The 25096-nt window shown below is 36.2% G+C and overlaps 1 protein-coding gene across 2 annotated transcripts in view; it reads right to left on the bottom strand.

Annotated features, from left to right (window-relative positions):
• The window catches only part of LOC133639111 (mediator of RNA polymerase II transcription subunit 13-like), a 333705-nt gene that overhangs the window by 193735 nt on the left and 114874 nt on the right, over window positions 1-25096 (bottom strand). For both annotated transcript variants that reach the window (XM_062032256.1, XM_062032257.1), the window contains exon 2: window positions 20274-20511. In XM_062032256.1, the coding sequence (XP_061888240.1) occupies window positions 20274-20511 (238 nt within the window). The remainder of the gene's footprint in view (window positions 1-20273; window positions 20512-25096) is intronic.

Here is a 25096-nt window from a genome sequence, read left to right as displayed (position 1 = left end):
CTATAACAGTGGTTCTTAACCTTGTTGTCTATAACAGTGGTTCTTAACCTTGTTGTCTATAACAGTGGTTCTTAACCTTGTTGTCTATAACAGTGGTACTTAACCTTGTTGTCTATAACATTGGTTCTTAACCTTGTTGTCTATAACAGTGGTACTTAACCTTGTTGTCTATAACAGTGGTACTTAACCTTGTTGTCTTTAACAGTGGTACTTAACCTTGTTGTCTATAACAGTGGTACTTAACCTTGTTGTCTATAACAGTGGTTCTTAACCTTGTTGTCTATAACAGTGGTACTTAACCTTGTTGTCTATAACAGTGGTTCTTAACCTTGTTGTCTATAACAGTGGTTCTTAACCTTGTTGTCTATAACAGTGGTACTTAACCTTGTTGTCTATAACAGTGGTTCTTAACCTTGTTGTCTATAACAGTGGTTCTTAACCTTGTTGTCTATAACAGTGGTTCTTAACCTTGTTGTCTATAACAGTGGTTCTTAACCTTGTTGTCTATAACAGTGGTTCTTAACCTTGTTGTCTATAACAGTGGTTCTTAACCTTGTTGTCTATAACAGTGGTACTTAACCTTGTTGTACTTATTGTACGGAATATGTACTATACTGTGTAAACTGTACTGTTTTATATAATGTATTCTCTTCCTTTGCAATCTGCTAGTAAAAGTTTTAATCGATCAATCAAACAACCTGCATATCAGATGGAAAATTAGAGGGAACATTTTTTGGGGGTATCCATAATATGCCGATAGGGAGAAGTTTTTATTCACACGATAAGTCGGATGTCTTTACCTCCGTGGTGGAGGCTCCGCCGAACCCCTGAGGCCGACTCACCGAACCCCTAGGGTTCGATCGAACCCAGGTTAAGAACCACTGGCCTATAAAGACATGGATGACAGAGGCCGATGTGGATGCACTTGACCCAAATTCAGGTCACGAAATGTGAACGGAGTATTGTTGGCGCTTTTTTGTTGTCACGACGGGGTTTTCGCAGCTTACTGCGGGGTCGTTCTCCCAGGAATGCAGACGGACTAACAGAACATAACCAAAACATGATCCGGACCACGGATCATGACATTTGGATGGTTATTTATTTGGTTTTATTGGTTGGTTTGTTTGGTTTTTTTAGTTTTTTTTGTAAAAAAGGAAGTTTCAAAGTGTGGCACAGTGAACTTCCCCTTCGAGAACAACCTGCCCCGAGTCCTCAAAAAACGGATTTCCTGGAGCATAATTTGTAGCTTTTCATGCCTATCTCAGATTTCTTTTACACTCTGACTAAAATTAACTTAACGTTTCTGAAATTAGGTTTTCTTTATACATGATGTTTGTGTTTACAGTAGGGCTGGGCGATATATCGATATACTCGATATATCGCGGTTTTGTCTCTGTGCGATATAGAAAACGACTACCGTATTTTTCGGACTATAAGTCGCAGTTTTTTTCATAGTTTGGCCGGGGGTGCGACTTATACTCAGGAGCGACTTATGTGTGAAATTATTAACGCATTACCGTAAAATATAAAATAATTTTATTTAGCTCATTCACGTAAGAGACTAGACGTATAAGATTTTATCGGATTTAGCGATCAGGAGTGACAGATTGTTTGGTAAACGTATAGCATGTTCTATATGTTATAGTTATTTGAATGACTCTTACCATAATATGTTACGTTAACATACCAGGCACGTTCTCAGTTGGTTATTTATGCCTCATATAACGTACACTTATTCAGCCTGTTGTTCACTATTCTTTATTTATTTTAAATTGCCTTTCAAATGTCTATTCTTGGTGTTGGGTTTTATCAAATACATTTCCCCAAAAAATGCAACTTATACTCTAGAGCAGGGGTCACCAACCTTTTTGAAACCAAGAGCTACTTCTTGGGTACTGATTAATGCGAAGGGCTACCAGTTTGATACACACTTAAATAAATTGCCAGAAATAGCCAATTTGCTCAATTTACATTTAACTCTGTTATTATTAATAATTAATGATATTTATCTTTGTGGAAACACTGATCATCGGGTCATATCTATATATATAGAAACAGATAAATATCAATATGCAACACTTTATTTTTACATTTTCTCTAAGTACACATTTTTCAAATTGAACATTTTCAAATGATCACTTCTAAGACAGTCTTGTGAAATCACAATATCCAATTTTAACTAGCTAGCCACTAACATTTTTATAAAAGAGGAGAAAACACAAAAAAAATTAAAATTAAATTTTGAAACATAGCTTATCTCCAATTTCGACTCTTTAAAATTCAAAATTCAACCGAAAAAAAGAAGAGAAAAACTAGCTAATTCGAATCCTTTTGAAAAAATTTAAAAAATAATTTATGGAACATCATTAGTAATTTTTCCTGATTAAGATTAATTTTAGAATTTTGATGACATGTTTTAAATAGGTTAAAATCCAATCTGCACTTTGTTAGAATATATAACAAATTGGACCAAGCTATATTTCTAACAAAGACAAATCATTATTTCTTCTAGATTTTCCAAAACAAAAATTTTAAAATAAATTTAAAAGACTTTGAAATAAGATTTAAATTTGATTCTACAGATTTTCTAGATTTGCCAGAATAATTTTTTTGAATTTTAATCATAATAAGTTTGAAGAAATATTTCACAAATATTCTTCGTCGAAAAAACAGAAGCTAAAATGAATAATTAAATTAAAATGTATTTATTATTCTTTACAATTAAAAAAATACATTTACTTGAACATTGATATACATTTTCAGGAAAGAAGAGATAGGAATTTAAAAGGTAAAAAGGTATGTGTTTAAAAATTCTAAAATCATTTTTAAGGTTGTATTTTTTCTCTAAAATTGTCTTTCTGAAAGTTATAAGAAGCAAAGTAAAAAAAATAAATGAATTTATTTAAACAAGTGAAAACCAAGTCTTTAAAATATTGTCTTGGATTTTCAAATTCTATTTGAGTTTTGTCTCTCTTAGAATAAAAAATGTCGAGCAAAGCAAGACCAGCTTGCTAGTAAATAAATAAAATTTTAAAAATAGAGGCAGCTCACTGGTAAGTGCTGCTATTTGAGCTATTTTTAGAACAGGCCAGCAGGCGACTCATCTGGTCCTTACGGGCGACCTGGTGCCCGCGGGCACCCCGTTGGTGACCCCTGCGCTAGAGAATAAGGAGTGCTTGTCAACATCTCCGTTCGGTGCCACGCCAACAAAATGCCGAAGCAACTATTTCCAGATCAACACCGTATGAAAAAAGTAGTCAACAGAAGGAGATAACGTCCGTAGTAACCTACCACATAGTGAAGGACATACACTATTAGAGTTCCTATTATGCAGCTCATTTTTATTTGACAGTTATTGAAATATCTTGTGTGACATCATGCACAAACGTGCACTTTATTTCTTTTAAACTATTGTAGTGGCGTTCTGTACAAAAAGTGCACTTTAATTTAGTGATGTTTTGATATGTCATCTTAGTGACATCATGCACTCATAGCTTGTTTTAAAATGTCTCTGACAATCTTGCACTTTGTTTTGAAATGACATGAATGTTTGTGCCACTGCTTAATAACTGTTTAATAAATACACTTTTGCTAAATTGACTTAGTTGTGATTTCCCTCTCTGCATGAAAGTTTAAAATAAGCATATATTAATGCAGCATGAACAAGAATGTTTTAATGTAGACACATAGAATCATCATACTGCTGTGATTATATGCATCAAGTGATCATTCAAGGCTAAGGCAAAATATCGAGATTTATATCGTGTATCGTGACATGGCCTAAAAATATCGATATATTAATAAAAGGCCATAAAAACACTGTGTTATAGGACATCATACCTTTGAATTTCTCTTTTTTCCACAATGTTTGCATTTTTTGCCCCAGTTTTCTTGTGTAATTGTATTTTTAGAATGAGTTCCAAGTGTCATAAATGGCCCCAGGCTGCACAATTGGACACCACTGCCTTAAAAAAAATAAATAAATCAAAAATCAAAAAGAGGAGGTGAAGCGATGCTCTTATCCCGGCTGCGCATTTCAAAAGGCATCATTTATTCAGCCTTTGGCACCACGAAATACATTTATCTCTTTCAAACAGTAGACAAGCTCTCACATTTCAGCACTTCTTCAAACGCCGACACGTTCGGTCAGTGAGTTCACGGACGTCTTGGTCTTGACAGACGGTGTAATTACGGGATTTTTAATGTATTTTTTAGTTGGATTGTCACTGTATTTGCAGCTCGAGAGGAGCCCATTAATTATACGATTGTGAGGTTGTTTCAAAGAACTTTAAATACTGTGGAAACCTTAGGATGCATTATTCCCAAAAACTACAATAATCAGCACAAATATGAACACTGTCATGCATGTTGGCAAATAATTACCTCTGCGGGTGTTGTTGACTTTTCTGTGAGGAGTGTACACAATAAGTCCTTAATAGGATTCCAGTTTTGGCTTGTGTTAAGGTGGACTGTTTTATGTTTTTTTTTTCAGTTGTATTTTTTTTTTTTTTAGTATTGTGTGCAAATATGTGGCATGACACTCTCCTTTAATTATGTGATAGACTGGTAGAAAGTATGTTTAATAATGTATTCAAGGGGGGAAATATTAATAATATATACGTATATATACTGTGTATATATATATATATATATATATATATATATATATACAGTACAGGCCAAAAGTTTGGACACACCTTCTCATTTCAATGCGTTTTCTTTATTTTCATGACTATTTACATTGTAGATTGTCCCTGAAGGCATCGAAACTATGAATGAACACATGTGGAGTTATGTACTAAACAAAAAAAAAAGGTGAAATAACTGAAAAGATGTTTTATATTCTCGTTTCTTCAAAATAGCCACCCTCTGCTCTGATTACTGCTTTGCACACTCTTGGCATTCTCTCGATGAGCTTCAACGACGCCTGTGAAGTGAAAACCATTTCAGGTGACCACCTCTTGAAGCTCTTATCCTACCGTTGGGTGGTAGACTGGCTCGTACATGCACATGCATCCTCTGTTGTTGCCATTTCTAACTACAAAGTCGCGTATAGTTGTAACTTATATCGGTCTGTAGGCTACCCAATGAAGTACTAAAAACTAGAGATGTCCGATAATATCGGACTGCCGATATTATTGGCTGATGAATGCTTTAAAATGTAATATCGGAAATTATCGGTATCGGTTTCAACAAGTAAAACGTATGACTTTTTAAAACGCCGCTGTGTACACGGACATAGGGAGAAGTACAGAGCGCCAATAAACCTTAAAGGCACTGCCTTTGCGTGCCGGCCCAATCACATAATATCTACGGATATTTACACACACAAGTGAATGCAACGCATACTTGGTCAACAGCCATACAGGTCACACTGAGGGTGGACGTATAAACAACTTTAACACTGTTACAAATATGCGCCACACTGTGAACCCACACCAAACAAGAATGACAAACACATTTCGGGAGAACATCCGCACCGTAACACAACATAAACACAACAGAACAAATACCCAGCACCCCTTGCAGCACTAACTCTTCCGGGACGCTACAATAAACACCCCGTCGCTACCCCCCCACTTCAACCCCGCCCACCTCAACCTCCTCATGCTCTCTCAGGGAGAGCATGTCCCAAATTCCAAGCTGCTGTTTTGAGGCATGTTAAAAAAAAATAATGCACTTTGTGACTTCAATAATAAATATGGCAGTGCCATGTTGGCATTTTTTTTTCCATAACTTGAGTTGATTTATTTTGGAAAACCTTGTTACATTGTTTAATGCATCCAGCGGGGCATCACAACAAAATTAGGCATAATAATGTGTTAATCCCACGACTGTATAAATCGTATCTGTTGATATCAGAATCGGTAATTAAGAGTTGGACAATATCAGAATATCGGATATCGGCAAAAAAGCCATTATCGGACATCTCTACTAAAAACTACAACATGGCTGATGGGGTGGAGACTCAGTCAAAGCCCGGAGGAGGGCTTTAGAACGTGAATAAGACCGTCCACAAATTTAAAGTTAAAGTTAAAGTACCACTGATAGTCACACACACACTAGGTGTGGCAAAATTACCCTCTGCATTTGACCCATCCCCTTGTTCCACCCCCAAGGTGGTGAGGGGAGCAGTGAGCAGCAGCGGTGGCCGCGCCCGGGAATCATTTTGGTGATTTAACCGCCCAATTCCAACCCTTGATGCTGAGTGCCAAGCAGGGAGGTAATGGGTCCCACTTTTATAGTCCTTGGTATGACTCAGGTTGAACTCACTCTAACCACAAGGCCACTGAGCAGGTTAAAAACGGCATATTTTGAAGAAACAGTCAGAAAGCACCTTGAAGATGGTGTGTCAAATTAAATTCTTGGAAAATTGTGAACCACTATTTCGTGTTATGTAGACCACCGGGTGGTCATGTCTGTGATCATGTTTTGTTTAGTTATGTTTTGCTTGGTTTTTTGGACACTTTTTAGTTCCTGTTTTCACTCCCTTTGCTTTGTCACCATAGCAACCATTAGTTTCACCTGTCATGTCACGCAGCTGTTTCACGTTTTGAGTCACACACCGGTTTTCACTAATCATTTCACTATTATTTAAGCCCATTGTTGCCAGGAAGTCAGCATGACCCCTTTTAAGCTGACATCAACACTGCAAAAACTGAAATCTAAGTAAGATTAAATATCTCAAATAAGGGTGATATTTGCTTATTTTCTGTCTGATAAGATAATTCTTCTCACTAAGCAGATTTTATGTTAGAGTGTTTTACTTGTTTTAAGGGTTTTGGTCCTAAATGATCTCAGTAAGATATTACGGCTTGTTGCTGAGATTTCATGACCTATATTGAGTAAAACATGCTTGAAACTAGAATATCAACTGATGCAAAGCTGTGTCATCAACACTCACACGTATAAAACTACTTTTTTTAAGTAATCATTTCTTACTTCAAGCATGAAAAAAAAAATTATGATGCCGAGCGCATATCATTATGTCAAGATAATGGCACTAGCATTTACTTAATTTAAGAACATTTTTCAACATATTGAGCAAAAAGGTCTCTTTTTGTCTACCAAGAAAAATGCACTTGTTATTAGTGAGAATATACTTATTTTAAGGTATTTTTGGTTTCATTGAAGTTAGCTAATTTTACTTGTTTTGGAAAGTCTTGACAAGCCGAATTTTCTTGTTCTATTGGCAGATCATTTTGCTTAGTTCAAATAAAATACCCCTCATTTTTGTATTTTTTTTTTCTTGTTTTTGAACACTGACTTTTTGCAGTGCACCACCGGAACTTTATCCATTTATACAGGTACCGTCATTTTCGGACCATAAAGCGCATTTAAAGGCCTACTGAAAGCCACTACTACCGACCACGCAGTCTGATAGTTTATATATCAATGATGAAATCTTAACTTTGCAACACATGCCAATACGGCCGGGTTAACTTATAAAGTGCAATTTTAAATTTCCGGCTAAACTTCCGGTTGGAAACGCCTAGGTTTGACGACGTATGCGCGTGACGTCACGACGATCAACGGAAGTATTCGTACCCAATGTGTCACCATACAAACTGCTCTGTTTTCATCGAACAATTCCACAGTATTCTGGACATCTGTGTTGGTGAATCTTTTGCAATTTGTTTAATGGACAATGGAGATTGCAAAGAAGAAAGTTGTAGGTGCGATCGGTGTATTAGCGGCTGGCTGCAGCAACACAATCAGGAGGTTGTGTTGTGTTTGAGTTGGATAGAAGACGCACTACCGTGAGTACAGCTTTGGCTTCCAAACATTTGATCGCTTGCCCGTACGTGCGTGTCGATATGTGCATGTCACGTACGTAACTTTGGGGAAATATATGTTTCTTGCCGACTCTGATGGCGGCCGGGGTGTCGTCGAAAGCTACAACGCCCGCCGCCGCTCCATAGTTAGCTTCAATTGTTAAGCTTCGCCAAGCTGGGAATTATTAACCGTGTATTTACATGTTCATGGTTTAATAGTATTGTTGATCTTCTGTCTATCCTTCCAGTCAGGGTTTTTTTAAATTTTGTTTCTATCTGCATTTGAGCCCGATGCTATCACATTAGCTCCGTAGCTAAAGTGCGTCAACGATGTATTGTCGTGGAGATAAAAGTCACCGTGAATGTCCATTTTGCGTTCTCGACTCTCATTTTCAAGAGGATATAGTATCCGAGGTGGTTTAAAATACAAATCGTGATCCACAATAGAAAAAGGAGAGTGTGTGGAATCCAATGAGACCTTGTACCTTAGTTACGGTCAGAGCGAAAAAAGATACACCCTGCACTGCCTCTCTAGTCCTTCACTCTAACGTTCCTCATCCACGATCTTTCATCCCCGCTCAAATTAATGGGGTAATCGTCGCTTTCTCGGTCCGAATCTCTCTCGCTCCATTGTAAACAAAGCGGAATTGTGAGGAATCCTTCATCCTGTGACGTCACGCTACTTCCGGTATAGGCAAGGCTTTTTTTTTATCAGCGACCAAAAGTTGCGAACTTAATCGTCGTTGTTCTCTACTAAATCCTTTCAGCAAAAATATGGCAATATCGCGAAATGATCAAGTATGACACATAGAATGGATCTGCTATCCCCGTTTAAATTTAAAAAAAATAATTTCAGTGGGCATTTAAGGGGTCATATGTGACCCGTGCTGGCAAAATGAGTCGGAATGCGCACAGGCTAATTTTGAGCTACAGGCAAATAAGTGGAAAAAAATGTATCTTGGTTGAAATTGAGCTTTTCACAAAAATGAGTCCATAAAGCCACAATCTAGCGATCCCAATCATCGAAATAGCAAGAAAACATCTTAAATCACCTGTATTTGAAGGTTTTGTACGAGGTATGTCTTCAGAAATTAGTCCTTTGTGTTAAAATTCCTTGAGAAAATCCAGTGTGTTCAACGCTCACTCGCGGCAATAAGGGGGAATCCCCCCTAGCCATATTAGGTATCATTGTGACGCCAAGTTTACCTACTTTCTAAAAATGAGCATGGAATTCCCGATGACGCCATTCTGAACCAATACAATTCGAGTTTTTAAACCTGTCCCGACGTAAACAAATCCGGCTTGTTGCTAACCGGTCGCTGTGAGGCGTACCCTCATTGGTTGAATCACCCCGCGCGGTGCATTGTGGTATCATGGCAGCGCCCTGATGAAAAACAACACAGTAATACGAGCGGAATATTATGTGAAAAAAGGTGATTTTCGAACATTTAATTATTATTTTTGTGGATAAGTTAGACCAGGGGTCACCAACGTGGTGCCCGCGGGCACCAGGTAGCCCGTAAGGACCAGATGAGTAGCCCGCCGGCCTTTTCTAAAAATAGCTCAAATAGCAGCACTTACCAGTGAGCTGCATCTATTTTTAAAATTGTATTTATTTACAGCAAGCTGGTCTCGCTTTGCCCGACATTTTTCATTGTAAGAGAGACAAAACTCAAATACAATTTGAAAATCCAAGAAAATATTTTAAAGACTTGGTCTTCACTTGTTTAAATAAATTCATTAATTTTTTTACTTTGCTTATTATAACTTTCAGAAAGACAATTTTAGAGAAAAAATACAACCTTAAAAATGATTTTAGGATTTTTAAACACATATACCTTTTTACCTTTTAAATTCCTTCCTTTTCTTTCCTGACAATTTAAATCAATGTTCAAGTAAAATTTTTATTTTTTATTGTAAAGAATAATATATACATTTGAATTTAATTCTTCATTTTAGCTTCTGTTTTTTCGACGAAGAATATTTGTGAAATATTTCTTCAAAAGTATTATGATTAAAATTAAAAAATATATATTCTGGCAAATCTAGAAGTGAAGTGAAGTGAATTATATTTATATAGCGCTTTTCTCTAGTGACTCAAAGCGCTTTACATAGTGAAACCCAATATCTAAGTTACATTTAAAGCAGTGTGGGTGGCACTGGGAGCAGGTGGGTAAAGTGTCTTGCCCAAGGACACAACGGCAGTGACTAGGATGGCGGAAGCGGGGATCGAACCTGGAACCCTCAAGTTGCTGGCACGGCCACTCTACCAACCGAGCTATACCGGTTGGTAGAGAAAATCTGTAGAATCAAATTTAAATCTTATTTCAAAGTCTTTTGAATTTCTTTTAAAATGTTTGTTCTGGAAATAATGATTTGTCTTTGTTAGAAATATAGCTCGGTCCAATTTGTTATATATTCTAACAAAGTGTAGATTGGATTTTAACCTATTTAAAACATGTCATCAAAATTCTAAAATTAATCTTAATCAGGAAAAATTACTAATGATGTTCCATAAATTCTTTTTTTAAGTTTTTCTCTTCTTTTTTTCGGTTGAATTTTGAATTTTAAAGAGTCGAAATTGAAGATAAACTACGTTTCAAAATTTAATTGTCATTTTTTTCGAGTTTTCTCCTCTTTTAAACCGTTCAATTAAGTGTAAATATCATTAATTATTAATAATAACATAGAGTTAAAGGTAAATTGAGCAAATTGGCTATTTCTGGCAATTTATTGAAGTGTGTATCAAACTGGTAGCCCTTCGCATTAATCAGTACCCAAGAAGTAGCTCTTGCTTTCAAAAAGGTTGGTGACCCCTGAGTTAGACTGTTTTACATTCCGTAATGGATTTAGAAGGTGGAGAGGGTACACAGGCGGTTGCAAGTGCGCTAAATTCACTGCAGTCGGGCGAATCTTCTTAGTGCTGCTGGTCAGGAATATTACGGACAGCTGACCAGCTGACAAACTGACCAGTGAACAAAAAAACTGTGACATAACAGTGTTGAAATTTTTGTACATAACCGTTTTCAATAGAGTTGAATATATATTTTTCCACTAGACATGGGATTTGACTTTAATTGTACCAATTTTGGTGTTGCAACAAGGACTTTTAAGGTATGGTTGCTATGGAGTTTTGTTTTGGAACATTCTGTTCTGGAACAATAAACTTTAAGCTGGTTTTTCTCAAAACGGACCCTCAAACTTGGTCGACTTCAACTAACTCGGTCATTTTCTGTCCGATTCCAACAAACCATATATCATTTTGAAGGTCTTTAGATGGAGAATGTGTAAATACCAATAACTCAGTTTTTAAAATTTCCTCATTGTGACTCATTTTGCCAGCACAGGTCACATATTTTGAATTTTTTCTACATTTAAAAAACTTCCTTGTAGTCTACATAACATGTGATAGTGTTTCTTTTGGTCAAAATGTTGCACAGATGATGTTTTACACACCATCTTCAAGTCGCTTTCTGATCGTCTCTTCAGGCGGGTCATATTTACGGGCCTCCACTTTGACAGCGTCTTCTTTGTTCATCTTTATTGTAGTTTTTACACTGCAAAAAGTCAGTGTTCAAAAACAAGAAAAAAAAAATACAAAAATGAGGGGTATTCAGTGTTTCCCATAAACTGCCTAGATACGTGTGGCGGTGGGGGCGTGGTCATGGGCGTGGCTATGGGCGTGGTCACCGTGACATCATCGAGTAATTTGCATAATTTACTACAATGATTTGATTTTCTCTAAAAAGGCTCAAAAAATGTATACTTACTAATTAATAATAAGAGTTTTGTTTTAAACGTCCGTCCATCCATCCATCCATTTTACAATATAATTACAACACTTTATGTACATAGTTATATACAGATTTGAACAATAAATCATTTATTAATTGTGGTTCTTACAAAAAATATATCTTATAAAATATAAAAGCTAAAATGTCTCAAAGCTCTGCCCCTTTAATTAGTGCATACTAAATAATTGAACTTTAGCCTACTACTACAACCATATTATTTACCAGCAACATAAAGTGAAACAGAGGCAGAGGTGTCCTGCCACAGTCAGTAACAAATAAACAGAAAACAGTAGTGGTGGTAGATAGACACAAAGCTTCATCAAACATCTGATCCACTGAACAAAGAGCTCCAAAAATCTTGAACTTTAGACTGCCATCAGTTTTACTCCCTACACTTAACCATGTGATTCCTACTGCCTGCAGACTTTGCACCCTTTGTTATATACACATGTTGTGTTTCTAATATAAATACATTTAATAAAGTCAAATACAAATAAGGCAACAATAGAAGTATCCTACACTTCTCTTTTGTAAAGTAAATCTGAACAGTCGATATGGGCATCTACATCAACTATATGATTTGCCTGAGAAGCTGGAGAGGACAAAACAAAATAAAAAATAAAAGTAAAATAAAAAAAAATTTTTGTGAATGTGTGGGAAACCCTGGTATTTTACTTCAACTAAGCAAAATTATCTGCCAATAGAACGGGGGTCGGCAACCCGCGGCTCTAGAGCCGCATGCGGCTCTTTAGCGCCGCCCTAGTGGCTCTCTGGAGATTTTTCAAAAATGTATGAAGAATGGAAAAAGATGAGGGGAAAAAAAAATATTTTTTTGTTTAGTATGGTTTCTGTAGGATTACAAACATGACACAAACCTCCCTAATTGTTATAAATCACACTGCTTATATTAAACATGCTTCACTGATTCGAGTATTTGGCGAGCACCGTTTTGTCCTACTAATTTTGGCGGTCCTTGAACTCACCGTATAGTTTGTTTCCATGTATAACTTTCTCCCACTTTCTAGGACGTGTTTTATGCCACTTCTTTTTCTGTCTCATTTTGTCCACCACACTTTTAACGTTGTACAACTCACACAAAGGTGAGTTTTGTTGATGTTATTGACTTGTGTGGAGTGCTAATCAGACATATTTGGTCACTGCATGACTGCAAGCTAATCGATGCTAACATGCTATTTAGGCTAGCGATATGTACATATTGCATCATTATGCCTCATTTGTAGCTATATTTGAGCTCATTTAGTTTCCTTTAAGTCCTCTTAATTCAATTTATATCTCATGGCACATGTAATATGGCTTTTAATTTTTTGCGGCTCCAGACTGATTTGTTTTTGTATTTTTGGTCCAATATGGCTCTTTCAACATTTTGGGTTGCCGACCCCTGCAATAGAACAAGAAAATTCGGCTTGTCAAGACTTTCCAAAACAAGTCAAATTAGCTAACCTCAATGAACCCATAAATACCTTAAAATAAGTATATTCTATAATTTTACTTGTTTTGGAAAGTCTTGACAAGCCGAATTTTCTTGTTCTATTGGCAGATAATTTTGCTTAGTTCAAATAAAATACCCCTCATTTTTGTATTTTTTTTCTTCTTGTTTTTCAACACTGACTTTTTGCAGTGAACAGCAGCACTTCTGCTGGTGCATTCCATTTTGCCTCATCGGTCAGCTCTCAGCCCGCCCCTTATTACCATCCACTGTATTTGCTCAGTAGTTGAAGTGAAACAATGCAAACATTCCGCCGCGCGCACAACACCCGTCTCTCCTGAAAGCCCAATCTGTGCCTGTGCACCACGCTGAGTCTATTCCTCCAGCCCCACGCCGCACAGTCGCACCGCGCTATTAGCTGTCTGTTGGCAGTTGCATGCATGCAACAACAATATCAATGTACAAAAGAGGCCGTCTGCATTACACACGCTTAAACAAAACACTCTTAGCCGACATCTGTCAAGCATCCGCAAGGCCTTTTCATGGCACATTCCGGTTATCGCCACAACCTCTGCATCCACAACCATCTTTTTCCCCTTCCTCTTGTTCTAATGAAAGCACAGCCGGAATAATATAATCCCTTCTCCTGCCCCCCCCCCCCGCGCTCTGTCTTCCCGCGGCTTAGTCGATACGTTGGATTTGGACACACGTGCATGGCGAGATAATGCAAATGTTTCTATAAATAGGGGCAATAACGCTGACAGTAGCAGTCTCCCAAGTGTGATAGCTCCATGTGATGCTTCCACACACACACACACAGAGTGCTTCTTTATACTGCGGCCTGCCCCGGCAGCATATAAACACTTGAGCTGCAAAGCAAACACATTATAGATACGTTCTATATGGTAGGAGGCTCCAATAAAAGGACTAGACGGCGCAAAAAAAAGCGCATACACGTCTTAAGCAAACAGCACAAAGCTCGCCGAGGACTCGACTGCTCGCGCGGCGAGAGCCTATTGTGTGTTAGACAACAAGCTTAACGTCAAATGTGCACGAGTGCATTGAGCTGCCACTAAAAAGGAAACACTCGCATTTCCCCCACTTTGCACGTTACAGTACAAACATGGCAGTTTGAATGCGCGCTGTAAACCATGGACGTGACGCCGGATGACAAGACGATGTAATAATAATAATGATAATAATAAAAGTACTGTGCAGAAGCAAGCAACACTAGCATTTGTGTTGTAACTGCCTTTTTTTTTTTGTACACACACAATTTAACACAGTAAGGCAAGGCAGGTTTCTACTGTTTTACAATGTTTTGTTTTGTTGGTAACACTTTAGTATGGGGAACATATTCACTAGGGCTGCAACAACTAATCGATTAAATCGATTAAAATCGATTATTAAAATAGTTGCCGATTAATTTAGTCATCAATTCGTTGGATCTATGCCAGGGGTCACCAACGCGGTGCCCGCGGGCACCAGGTAGCCCGTAAGGACCAGATGAGTAGCCCGCCGGCCTGTTCTAAAAATAGCTCAAATAGCAGCACTTACCAGTGAGCTGCCTCTATTTTTTTAAATTTTATTTATTTACTAGCAAGCTGGTCTCGCTTTGCCCGACATTTTTAATTCTAAAAGAGACAAAACTCAAATAGAATTTGAAAATCCAAGAAAATATTTAAAAGACTTGGTCTTCACTTTTTTAAATTCATTATTTTTTTTACTTTGCTTCTTATAACTTTCAGAAAGACAATTTTAGAGAAAAAATACAACCTTAAAAATTATTTTAGGATTTTTAAACACATATACCTTTTTACCTTTTAAATTCCTTCCTCTTCTTTCCTGACAATTTAAATCAATGTTCAAGTATTATTTTTTTTAATTGTAAAGAATAATACATAAATTTTAATTTAATTCTTCATTTTAGCTTCTGTTTTTTCGACAAAGAATATTTGTGAAATATTTCTTCAAACTTATTATGATTAAAATTCAAAAAAATTATTCTGTCAAATCTAGAAAATCCGTAGAATCAAATTTAAATGTTATTTCAAAGTCTTTTGAATTTCTTTTAAAATTTTTGTTCCGGAAATTCTAGAAGAAATAATGATTTGTCTTTGTTAGAAATATAGCTTGGTCCAATTTGTTATATATTCTAACAAAGTGCAGATTAGATTTTAACCTATTTAAAACATGTCATCAAAATTCTAAAATTAATCTTAATCAGGAAAAATTACTAATGATGTTCCATAAATTATTTTTTTAAGTTTTTCTCTTCTTTTTTTCGGTTAAATTTTGAATTTTAAAGAGTCGAAATTGAAGATAAACTATGTTTAAAAATTTAATCGTAATTTTTTTCGTGTTTTCTCCTCTTTTAAACCGTTCAATTAAGTGTAAATATCATTAATTACTAATAATAACGTCAAATGTAAATTGAGCAAATTGGCTATTTCTGGCAATTTATTTAAGTGTGTATCAAACTGGTAGCCCTTCGCATTAATCACTACCCAAGAAGTAGCTAGCTAGAGATGTCCGATAATATCGGACTTCCGATATTATCGGCCGATAAATGCTTTAAAATGTAATATGATGACCAAAAATGACCAAAAAAATGACCAGAAACAAAGTTGTTTTTTGAACTGGAAAAATTCCCGGTTTCGTTTCCCTGCAATTCCAGGAATTCCGTAATACCATTTCTCATTTCAACATGTTACTACTTCAACATTTCTCCACCGATTTGAAAAATGTCAACACCAACCATTTCAACTCATTCAGACCATTCAAGTTTTTCACCATTTTCAAAAAAATTCCCACTTTTCCTGAAATTCCCAAATGTTTTGGAAATGTTAGCATGTTAATGTTTTATGCTAGCATTTTTCCCTAGTTTCCTATTGTTTTACCTAGTAAACATGTATTTCGTTACTTGCCTCCTTCTTAGAAGTATGTTAGCTCTTCATTTATTTGCATTTTTCTTTTCAAGCATTTTGGCTAATATTGTACATTGTAAACCTAATACTCATGGATTTCATTACTTGGCGCCATGTTACAAGTAGGCTCGCTGTTAGTCTGTTAGCATGCTGAGTTTTTATGCCAGCTAATGTGATACAGTTACAACTAAAATATATAGATTATGTTACCTTGTTCCCCACCTTCTACCATCCTAGTCACGTCCGTTGTGTCCTTGGGTAAGACACTTCACCCTTGCTCCTGATGGCTGCTGGTTAGCGCCTTGCATGGCAGCTCCCGTCATCAGTGTGTGAATGTGGAAATACTGTCAAAGCACTTTGAGTACCTTGAAGGTAGAAAAGCGCTATACAAGTATAACCCATTTATCATTTATTTATTTATTTAATATCGGAAATTATCGGTATCGGTTTCAAAAAGTAAAATTTATGACTTTTTAAAAGGCAGCTGTATGGAGTCGTACACGGACGTAGGGAGAAGTACAGAGCGCCAATAAACCTTAAAGGCACATAATATCGACGTTTTTTCACACACACAAGTGAATGCAACCCATTCTTGGTCAACAGCCATACAGGTCACACTGAGGGTGGCCGTATAAACAAGTTTAACACTGTTACAAATATGCGCCACACTGTGAACCCACACCAAACAAGAATGACAAACACATTTCGGGAGAACATCCGCACCGTAACACACCATAAACACAACAGAACAAATACCCAGAACCCCCTGCAGCACTAACTCTTCCGGGACGCTACAATATACACCCCCCCCCGCCACTTTGTGACTTCAATAATAAATATTCCATAACTTGAGTTGATTTATTTTGGAAAAACTTGTTACATTGTTTAATGCATCCAGCGGGACATCACAACAAAATTAGGCATAATAATGTGTTAATTCCACGACTGTATATATATCGGTATCAGTTGATATCAGAATCGGTAATTAAGAGTTGGACAATATCGGATATCAGCAAAAAAGCCATTATCGGACATCTCTACTATTGGCTCTTAATTAGTCATTATGAAGTACTTATTAACCCTTGTGTGGTGTTCATAATGTTGTTACTCAGCCAGTGTTTGTGGGTCTGATGGACCCGTTGCATTTTGTGGCTTTTAATGCCTCACAATCAAACACTTTTATGTTAAAATACTGACTTATCCCAAAAAACATCTGCAATGAAGTGCTTCAAGAGGCTGGTAAAGGAATACATTGTCTCCAGACTTCCCCCCACATTCGACTCATACCAGTTTGCTTATCGCCCTAACCGCTCCACAGAGGACGCCATCTCCTCTGCACTCCACCTGAGCTTAGCACATCTGGAAGGAAAGGACACACACGTGCGGATGTTGTTTCTGGACTTCAACTCGGCATTCAACACCATCATCCCGCAGCACTTGGTGAGCAAACTGGCCACCCTTGATTCAGTACCCCCCTATGCAACTGGCTGCTTGACTTCCTCACAGACAGACCACAGTCTGTGACAGTGGGCAACAACACCTCCAGTGCCATCTCCCTGAGCACCGGCTCCCCCCAGGGCTGCGTCCTGAGTCCGCTGCTGTTCACGTTGATGACCCATGACTGCTGCGCCAGGTCCACTACCAACCACATTGTGAAGTATGCGGACGACACGACAGTAGTGGGCCTCATCCGTGACAACAACGACATGAACTACAGGGAGGAGGTGAAACATCTGGTTGACTGGTGCAGAACCAACAACCTGGTCCTGAACGTCGACAAGACCAAGGAGATCATCGTCGACTTCAGGAAGCACCGGTCCAGCCACGCTCCACTCTTCATCAACGGCGCAGCGGTCGAGATGATAAGCAGCACCAAGTTCCTGGGGGTGCAGATAACTGACAATATGACCTGGTCCCTACACACCGGAGCTCTTGTAAAAAGAGCTCAGCAGCGCATGCACTTTTTGCGTGGGATGAAAAGAGCACAGCTCCCTCCCCCCATTCTCAGCACATTCTACAGAGGCACTATAGAGAGCCTGCTGACCAACTGCATCTCTGTCTGGACTGGAGCCTGCAGTGCCTCAGACTAGAAGTCTCTGCAGAGAGTGGTGAGGACGGCGGAAAAGATAATCAGGACTCCTCTTCCTTCTAGCCAGGAGATCGCAAAAAGCCGCTGCCTGACCAGGGCTCAGAAAATCTGCAGAGACTCCTCCCACCCCCACCAAGGACTGTTTTCACTGCTGGACTCTAGAAAGAGGTCCGCAGTCTCTGTAGCAGAACCTCCAGGTTCTGTAACAGCTTCTTCCTTCAGGCCGTAAGACTCTTGAACGCATCATAATAATCCCCTCAATTCCCCCCAAAAATGGATGAACTCGCTGGAATATAAAGACAATATAACATACATCCATAAACGTGGATGCATATGCAAAAGTGCAATATATATTTATCTTTACAGTAATCTATTTATTTATATCTGCACCTTATTGTTTTTTTTATCCTGCACTGCCAACCAGCTAATGCAACAAAATTTCGTTCTTATCTGTACTGTAAAGTTCAAATTTGAACGACAATAAAAAGTAAGTCTAAGTCTAAGACTAAGACCCACAAACACTGGCTGAGTAACAACAATATGAACGTTGCGTGGAAATCTCTCTGCCAGTTTCTGCATCCCACAGGGATTCTTCTTTTGTGTTTCTGCACCTGCGCTTCCCACACAAGGTTGCAACATTGTTTGTCAACACTGTCTGCGCTCATTTTGTCGCACATTTGACCCTCTGATGTTCTGTGTACCTACACTCTGTCCTCCCCGTCTAGGCCTGCTGTGTGTGTGTGTGTGTGCGTGTGTGTGTGTGTGTGTGTGTGTGTGTGTGTGTGTGTGTGTGTTTGTGTGTGTGTGTGGTACACAGAACATCAATTTCCACACTTCTATTAGCCCCGGGTCCAGTGGACCCCGGACATCTTATATGTAATAGAAATGTGTAGGGGGGGTGTATGGTGTGTGTTCATTAAATATGTATTCTGATATATGTTCTTCACAGAAAATGAGCCAAAGCCAGTGAGTCTCAGTTTGAAAAATTAATTAATTGTATAATTTTTATTTCAATAAAATTCGAAAACGGGTCCCACAGACCCGAACACCACACAAGGGTTAATGCCTTATTCTGCATGGCCTTATTATACAACCAGTAAGCCATTAACTAAGAGTCATCCCTCAATAACCTCAGAATTATTGATTATTAGTAACCCTAACCCTAACCCTTATATGTTCCCCTAGTGTCCAAATAACTCTAAATTAAGTCTTTGTTACTTTAATAAGCAACTAATTAATAACCTGACATCCACTGTAATGATACCAAGTACAGGAGCGATACTACTATGATTACGTCGATATTTTTTGGCATCACAACAAATTCTTTCATTTTTTGTTATATTATGTTTATAACTTCAGGAAATATGTCCCTGGACACATGAGGACTTTGAATATGACCAATGTATGATCCTGTAACTACTTGGTATCGGATTGATGCCTAAATTTGTAGTATCATCCAAAACTAATGTAAAGTACCAAACAACAGAAGAATAAGTGATTATTACATTTTAACGGAAGTATTTTGTATATTGTTTTGTATATTGTACAGGATTGCTTATTATTTTTATTGGATAGTAGTCTATTTATTTAAATTCTTAGTTTTATCTTTATTACTTCTTGTGTGATTTATTTTTATCCCATATTTGTTCCCACTACCGCACCTTAAATTAGAGTCCTTAATCTCGTTATATGCAAATATAATGACAATAAAGTCCATTCTATTCTATTCTATTCTAAGTGTAGATAGAACATGTTAACGATATTAACAGTAAATGAACGAATAGATGAATAATTCATTTTCTACCACTTATCCTTAATAATTTTGACAAAATAATACAATGATAAATGACACAATATGTTACTGCATATGTCAGCAGCTAAATTAAGAGCCTTTGTTTGTTTACTTACTACTAAAAGACAAGTTGTCTCGTATGTTCACTATTTTATGTAAGGGCAAACATGCAATAAGAAACATATGTTTAATGTACCCTAAGATTTTTTGTTAAAATAAAGCCAATAATGTAATTTTTTGTGGTCCCCTTTATTTAATAAAGTACCGAAAAGTACCGAAAAGTATCAAAATAATTTTAGCACCGGTGCCGGTAGCAAAATATTGGTATCGTGACAACACTGCCTCAGACTATTGCACAGCACTGTAGATGAATAGCAAAAAAAAAGCAGTGACTTCATCCTCCACCACATTAATGGCTTTCCCCTCCTCCTCCTCCTCGTCACGCTCACCTTCCAGCTCGTGATGGATGACATCCGACAGGTTGGGCTCGTCCCCCCACCAGAAGATCCACAGCTCCTTGGCGTCGGGCTTGATCTTGCGGCGCCACACGCACAGCAGGTTGGCCTGCACGCAGCGCATGAAGCTGCGCAGGACCGGGTCGTCCTGGGCGGGCGCCGAGATCACCGGCCCGTACTCGCCGCCGCCGCGGAAACTGTAGCAACGCCATTTGATGCCGGTCAAATCCGCCTGGTGGAGAGAGAAAGGGTTAGAAAAACTGAAATCTAAGTCAGATGAAATATCTCAAATAAGGGTGATATTTGCTTATTTTCTGTCTGATAAGATCATTCTTCTCACTAAGCAGATTTCATGTTAGAGTGTTTTACTTGTTTTAAGGGTTTTGGTCCTAAATGATCTCAGTAAGATATTACAGCTTGTTGTTGAGATTTGATGACCTATATTGAGTAAAACATGCTTGAAACTAGAATATCAACTGATGCAAAGCTGTGTCATCAACACTCACAAGTAGGGATGTCCGATAATGGCTTTTTGCCGATATCCAATAATCCGATATTGTCCAACTCTTAATTACCGATACCGATATCAACCGATACCGATATATACAGTCGTGGAATTAACACATTATTATGCCTAATTTGCCGCGACCCCGAAGGGAATAAGCGGTAGAAAATGGATGGGATGGATGGATGCCTAATTTGGACAACCAGGTATGGTGAAGATAAGGTCCTTTTTAAAAATTATAATAAAATAAGATAAATAAATTAAAAACATTTTCTTGAATAAAAAAGAAAGTAAAACAATATAAATATTTGTGTGAATGAGTGTGAATGAGTGTAAATGGGGGAGGGAGGTTTTTTGGGTTGGTGCACTAATTGTAAGTGTATCTTGTGTTTTTTATGTTGATTTAATTTAAAAAAACAAAAAAACCAAAAAAAAAACATACTGATAATAAAAAAAACGATACCGATCATTTCCAATATTACATTTTAAGGCATTTATCGACATCTCTACTCACAAGAATAAAACTACTTTTTTAAAGTAATAATTTTTTACTTCAAGGATGAAAAAAAAAATCGTGATGTATGCATATCATTATGTCAAGATAATGGCACTAGCATTTACTTAATTTAAGAATATTTTTCAACATATTGAGCAAAACGGTCTCTTTTTTTTCTACTAATAAAAGTGCACTTGTTATTAGTGAGAATATACTTATTTTAAGGTATTTTTGGGTTCATTGAGGTTAGCTAATTTTACTTGTTTTGGAAAGTCTTGACAAGCTGAATTTTCTTGTTCTATTGGCAGATAATTTTGCTTAGTTCAAATGAAATCAGGGATGTCCGATAATGGCTTTTTTGCCGATATCCGATATTCCGATATTGTCCAACTCTTAATTACCGATACCGATATCAACCGATACAGATATATACAGTCGTGGAATTAACACATTATTATGCCTAATTTGGACAACCAGGTATGGTGAAGATAAGGTCCTTTTTAAAAATAATAATAAAATAAGATAAAGAAATAAATAAAAAATTATTGAATAAAAAAGTAAGTAAAACAATACAAAAACAGTTACATAGAAACTAGTAATGAATGAAAATGAGTAAAATTAACTGTTAAAGGCTAGTACTATTAGTGGACCAGCAGCACGCACAATCATGTGTGCTTACGGACTGTATCCCTTGCAGACTGTATTGATATATATTTATTTATAATGTAGGAACCAGAATATTAATAACAGAAAGAAACAACCCTTTTGTGTGAATGAGTGTGAATGGGGGAGGGAAGTTTTTTGGGTTGGTGCACTAATTGTAAGTGTATCTTGTGTTTTTTTAGTTGATTTAATTAAAAAAATAAAAAATAAAAACAAAAATAAACGATACGATAATAAAAAAAACGATACCGATAATTTCCGATATTACATTTTAAAGCATTTATCTCTACTCACAAGTATAAAACTACTTTTTTAAAGTAATAATTTTTTACTTGAAGCATGAAAAAAAAAATCATGATGTATGCATATCATTACGTCAAGATAATGGCACTAGCATTTACTTAATTTAAGAATATTTTTCTACTAATAAAAGTGCACTTGTTATTAGTGAGAATATACTTATTTTAAGGTATTTTTGGGTTCATTGAGGTTAGCTCATTTTAATTGTTTTGGGAAGTCTTGACAAGCCGAATTTTCTTGTTATATTGGCAGATAATTTTGCTTAGTTCAAATAAAATCAGGGATGTCCGATAATGGCTTTTTTGCCGATATCCGATATTCCGATATTGTCCAACTCTTAATTACGATACCGATATCAACCGATACCGATATATACAGTCGTGGAATTAACACATTATTATGCCTAATTTGGACAACCAGGTATGGTGAAGATAAGGTCCTTTTTAAAAATAATAATAAAATAAGATAAAGAAATTAAAAACATTTCTTGAATAAAAAAGTAAGTAAAACAATACAAAAACAGTTACATAGAAACTAGTAATGAATGAAAATGAGTAAAATTAACTGTTAAAGGTTAGTACTATTAGTGGACCAGCAGCACGCACAATCATGTGTGCTTACGGACTGTATCCCTTGCAGGCTGTATTGATATATATTGATATATAATGTAGGAACCACAATATTAATAACAGAAAGAAACAACCCTTTTGTGTGAATGAGTGTAAATGGGGGAGGGAGTTTTTTTTGGGTTGGTGCATTAATTGTAAGTGTATCTTGTGTTTTTTATGTTGATTTAATTTTTTTTTAAAAACAACAACAACAAAAAAACGATACCCATAATAAAAAAAACGATACCGATAATTTCCGATATTACATTTTAAAGCATTTATCTCTACTCACAAGTATAAAACTACTTTTTTAAAGTAATCATTTTTTACTTGAAGCATGAAAAAAAAAATCATGATGTATGCATATCATTATGTCAAGATAATGGCACTAGCATTTACTTAATTTAAGAATATTTTTCAACATACTGAGCAAAAAGGTCTCTTTTTTTTCTACTAATAAAAGTGCACTTGTTATTAGTGAGAATATACTTATTTTAAGGTATTTTTGGGTTCATTGAGGTTAGCTAATTTTACTTGTTTTGGAAAGTCTTGACAAGCCGAATTTTCTTGTTCTATTGGCAGATAATTTTGCTTAGTTCAAATGAAATCAGGGATGTCCGATAATGGCTTTTTTGCCGATATCCGATATTCCGATATTGTCCAACTCTTAATTACCGATACCGATATCAACCGATACCGATATATACAGTCGTGAAATTAACACATTATTTGGACAACCAGGTATGGTGAAGATAAGGTCCTTTTTAAAAATAATAATAAAATAAGATAAAGAAATTAAAAACATTTTCTTGAATAAAAAAGTAAGTAAAACAATACAAAAACAGTTACCGGTACATAGAAACTAGTAATGAATGAAAATTAGTAAAATTAACTGTTAAAGGTTAGTACTATTAGTGGACCAGCAGCACACACAATCATGTGTGCTTACGGACTGTATCCCTTGCAGACTGTATTGATATATATTGATATATAATGTAGGAACCAGAATATTAATAACAGAAAGAAACAACCCTTTTGTGTGAATGAGTGTAAATGGGGGAGGAAGGTTTTTTGGGTTGGTGCACTAATTGTAAGTGTATCTTGTGTTTTTTATGTTGATTTAATTTTTTTTAAAAAACAAAAACAAAAAAACGATACCCATAATAAAAAAAACGATACCGATAACTTCCGATATTACATTTTAAAGCATTTATCTCTACTCACAAGTATAAAACTACTTTTTTAAAGTAATAATTTTTTACTTGAAGCATGAAAAAAAAAATCATGATGTATGCATATCATTATGTCAAGATAAGGGCACTAGCATTTACTTAATTTAAGAATATTTTTCAACATATTGAGTAAAAAGGTCTCTTTTTTTTTCTACTAATAAAAGTGCACTTGTTATTAGTGAGAATATACTTATTTTAAGGTATGTTTGGGTTCATTGAGGTTAGCTAATTTTAATTGTTTTGGAAAGTCTTGACAAGCCGAATTTTCTTGTTTTATTGGCAGATAATTTTGCTTAGTTCAAATGAAATCAGGGATGTCCGATAATGGCTTTTTTGCCGATATACGATATTCCGATATTGTCCAACTCTTAATTACCGATACCGATATCAACCGATACCGATATATACAGTCGTGAAATTAACACATTATTATGCCTAATTTGGACAACCAGGTATGGTGAAGATAAGGTCCTTTTTAAAAATAATAATAAAATAAGATAAAGAAATTAAAAACATTTTCTTGAATAAAAAAGTAAGTAAAACAATACAAAAACAGTTACATAGAAACTAGTAATGAATGAAAATGAGTAAAATTAACTGTTAAAGGTTAGTACTATTAGTGGACCAGCAGCACGCACAATCATGTGTGCTTACGGACTGTATCCCTTGCAGACTGTATTGATATATATTGATATATAATGTAGGAACCAGAATATTAATAACAGAAAGAAACAACCCTTTTGTGTGAATGAGTGTGAATGGGGGAGGGAAGTTTTTTGGGTTGGTGCACTAATTGTAAGTGTATCTTGTGTTTTTTTAGTTGATTTAATTAAAAAAATAAAAAATAAAAACAAAAATAAACGATACGATAATAAAAAAAACGATACCGATAATTTCCGATATTACATTTTAAAGCATTTATCTCTACTCACAAGTATAAAACTACTTTTTTAAAGTAATAATTTTTTACTTGAAGCATGAAAAAAAAAATCATGATGTATGCATATCATTAT

The sequence above is a fragment of the Entelurus aequoreus genome, linkage group LG21 (genome assembly GCF_033978785.1).
Source record: "Entelurus aequoreus isolate RoL-2023_Sb linkage group LG21, RoL_Eaeq_v1.1, whole genome shotgun sequence".
In the NCBI taxonomy this organism is placed as follows: Eukaryota; Metazoa; Chordata; class Actinopteri; order Syngnathiformes; family Syngnathidae; genus Entelurus; species Entelurus aequoreus.
This window is presented reverse-complemented; position numbering and strand designations above follow the sequence as displayed.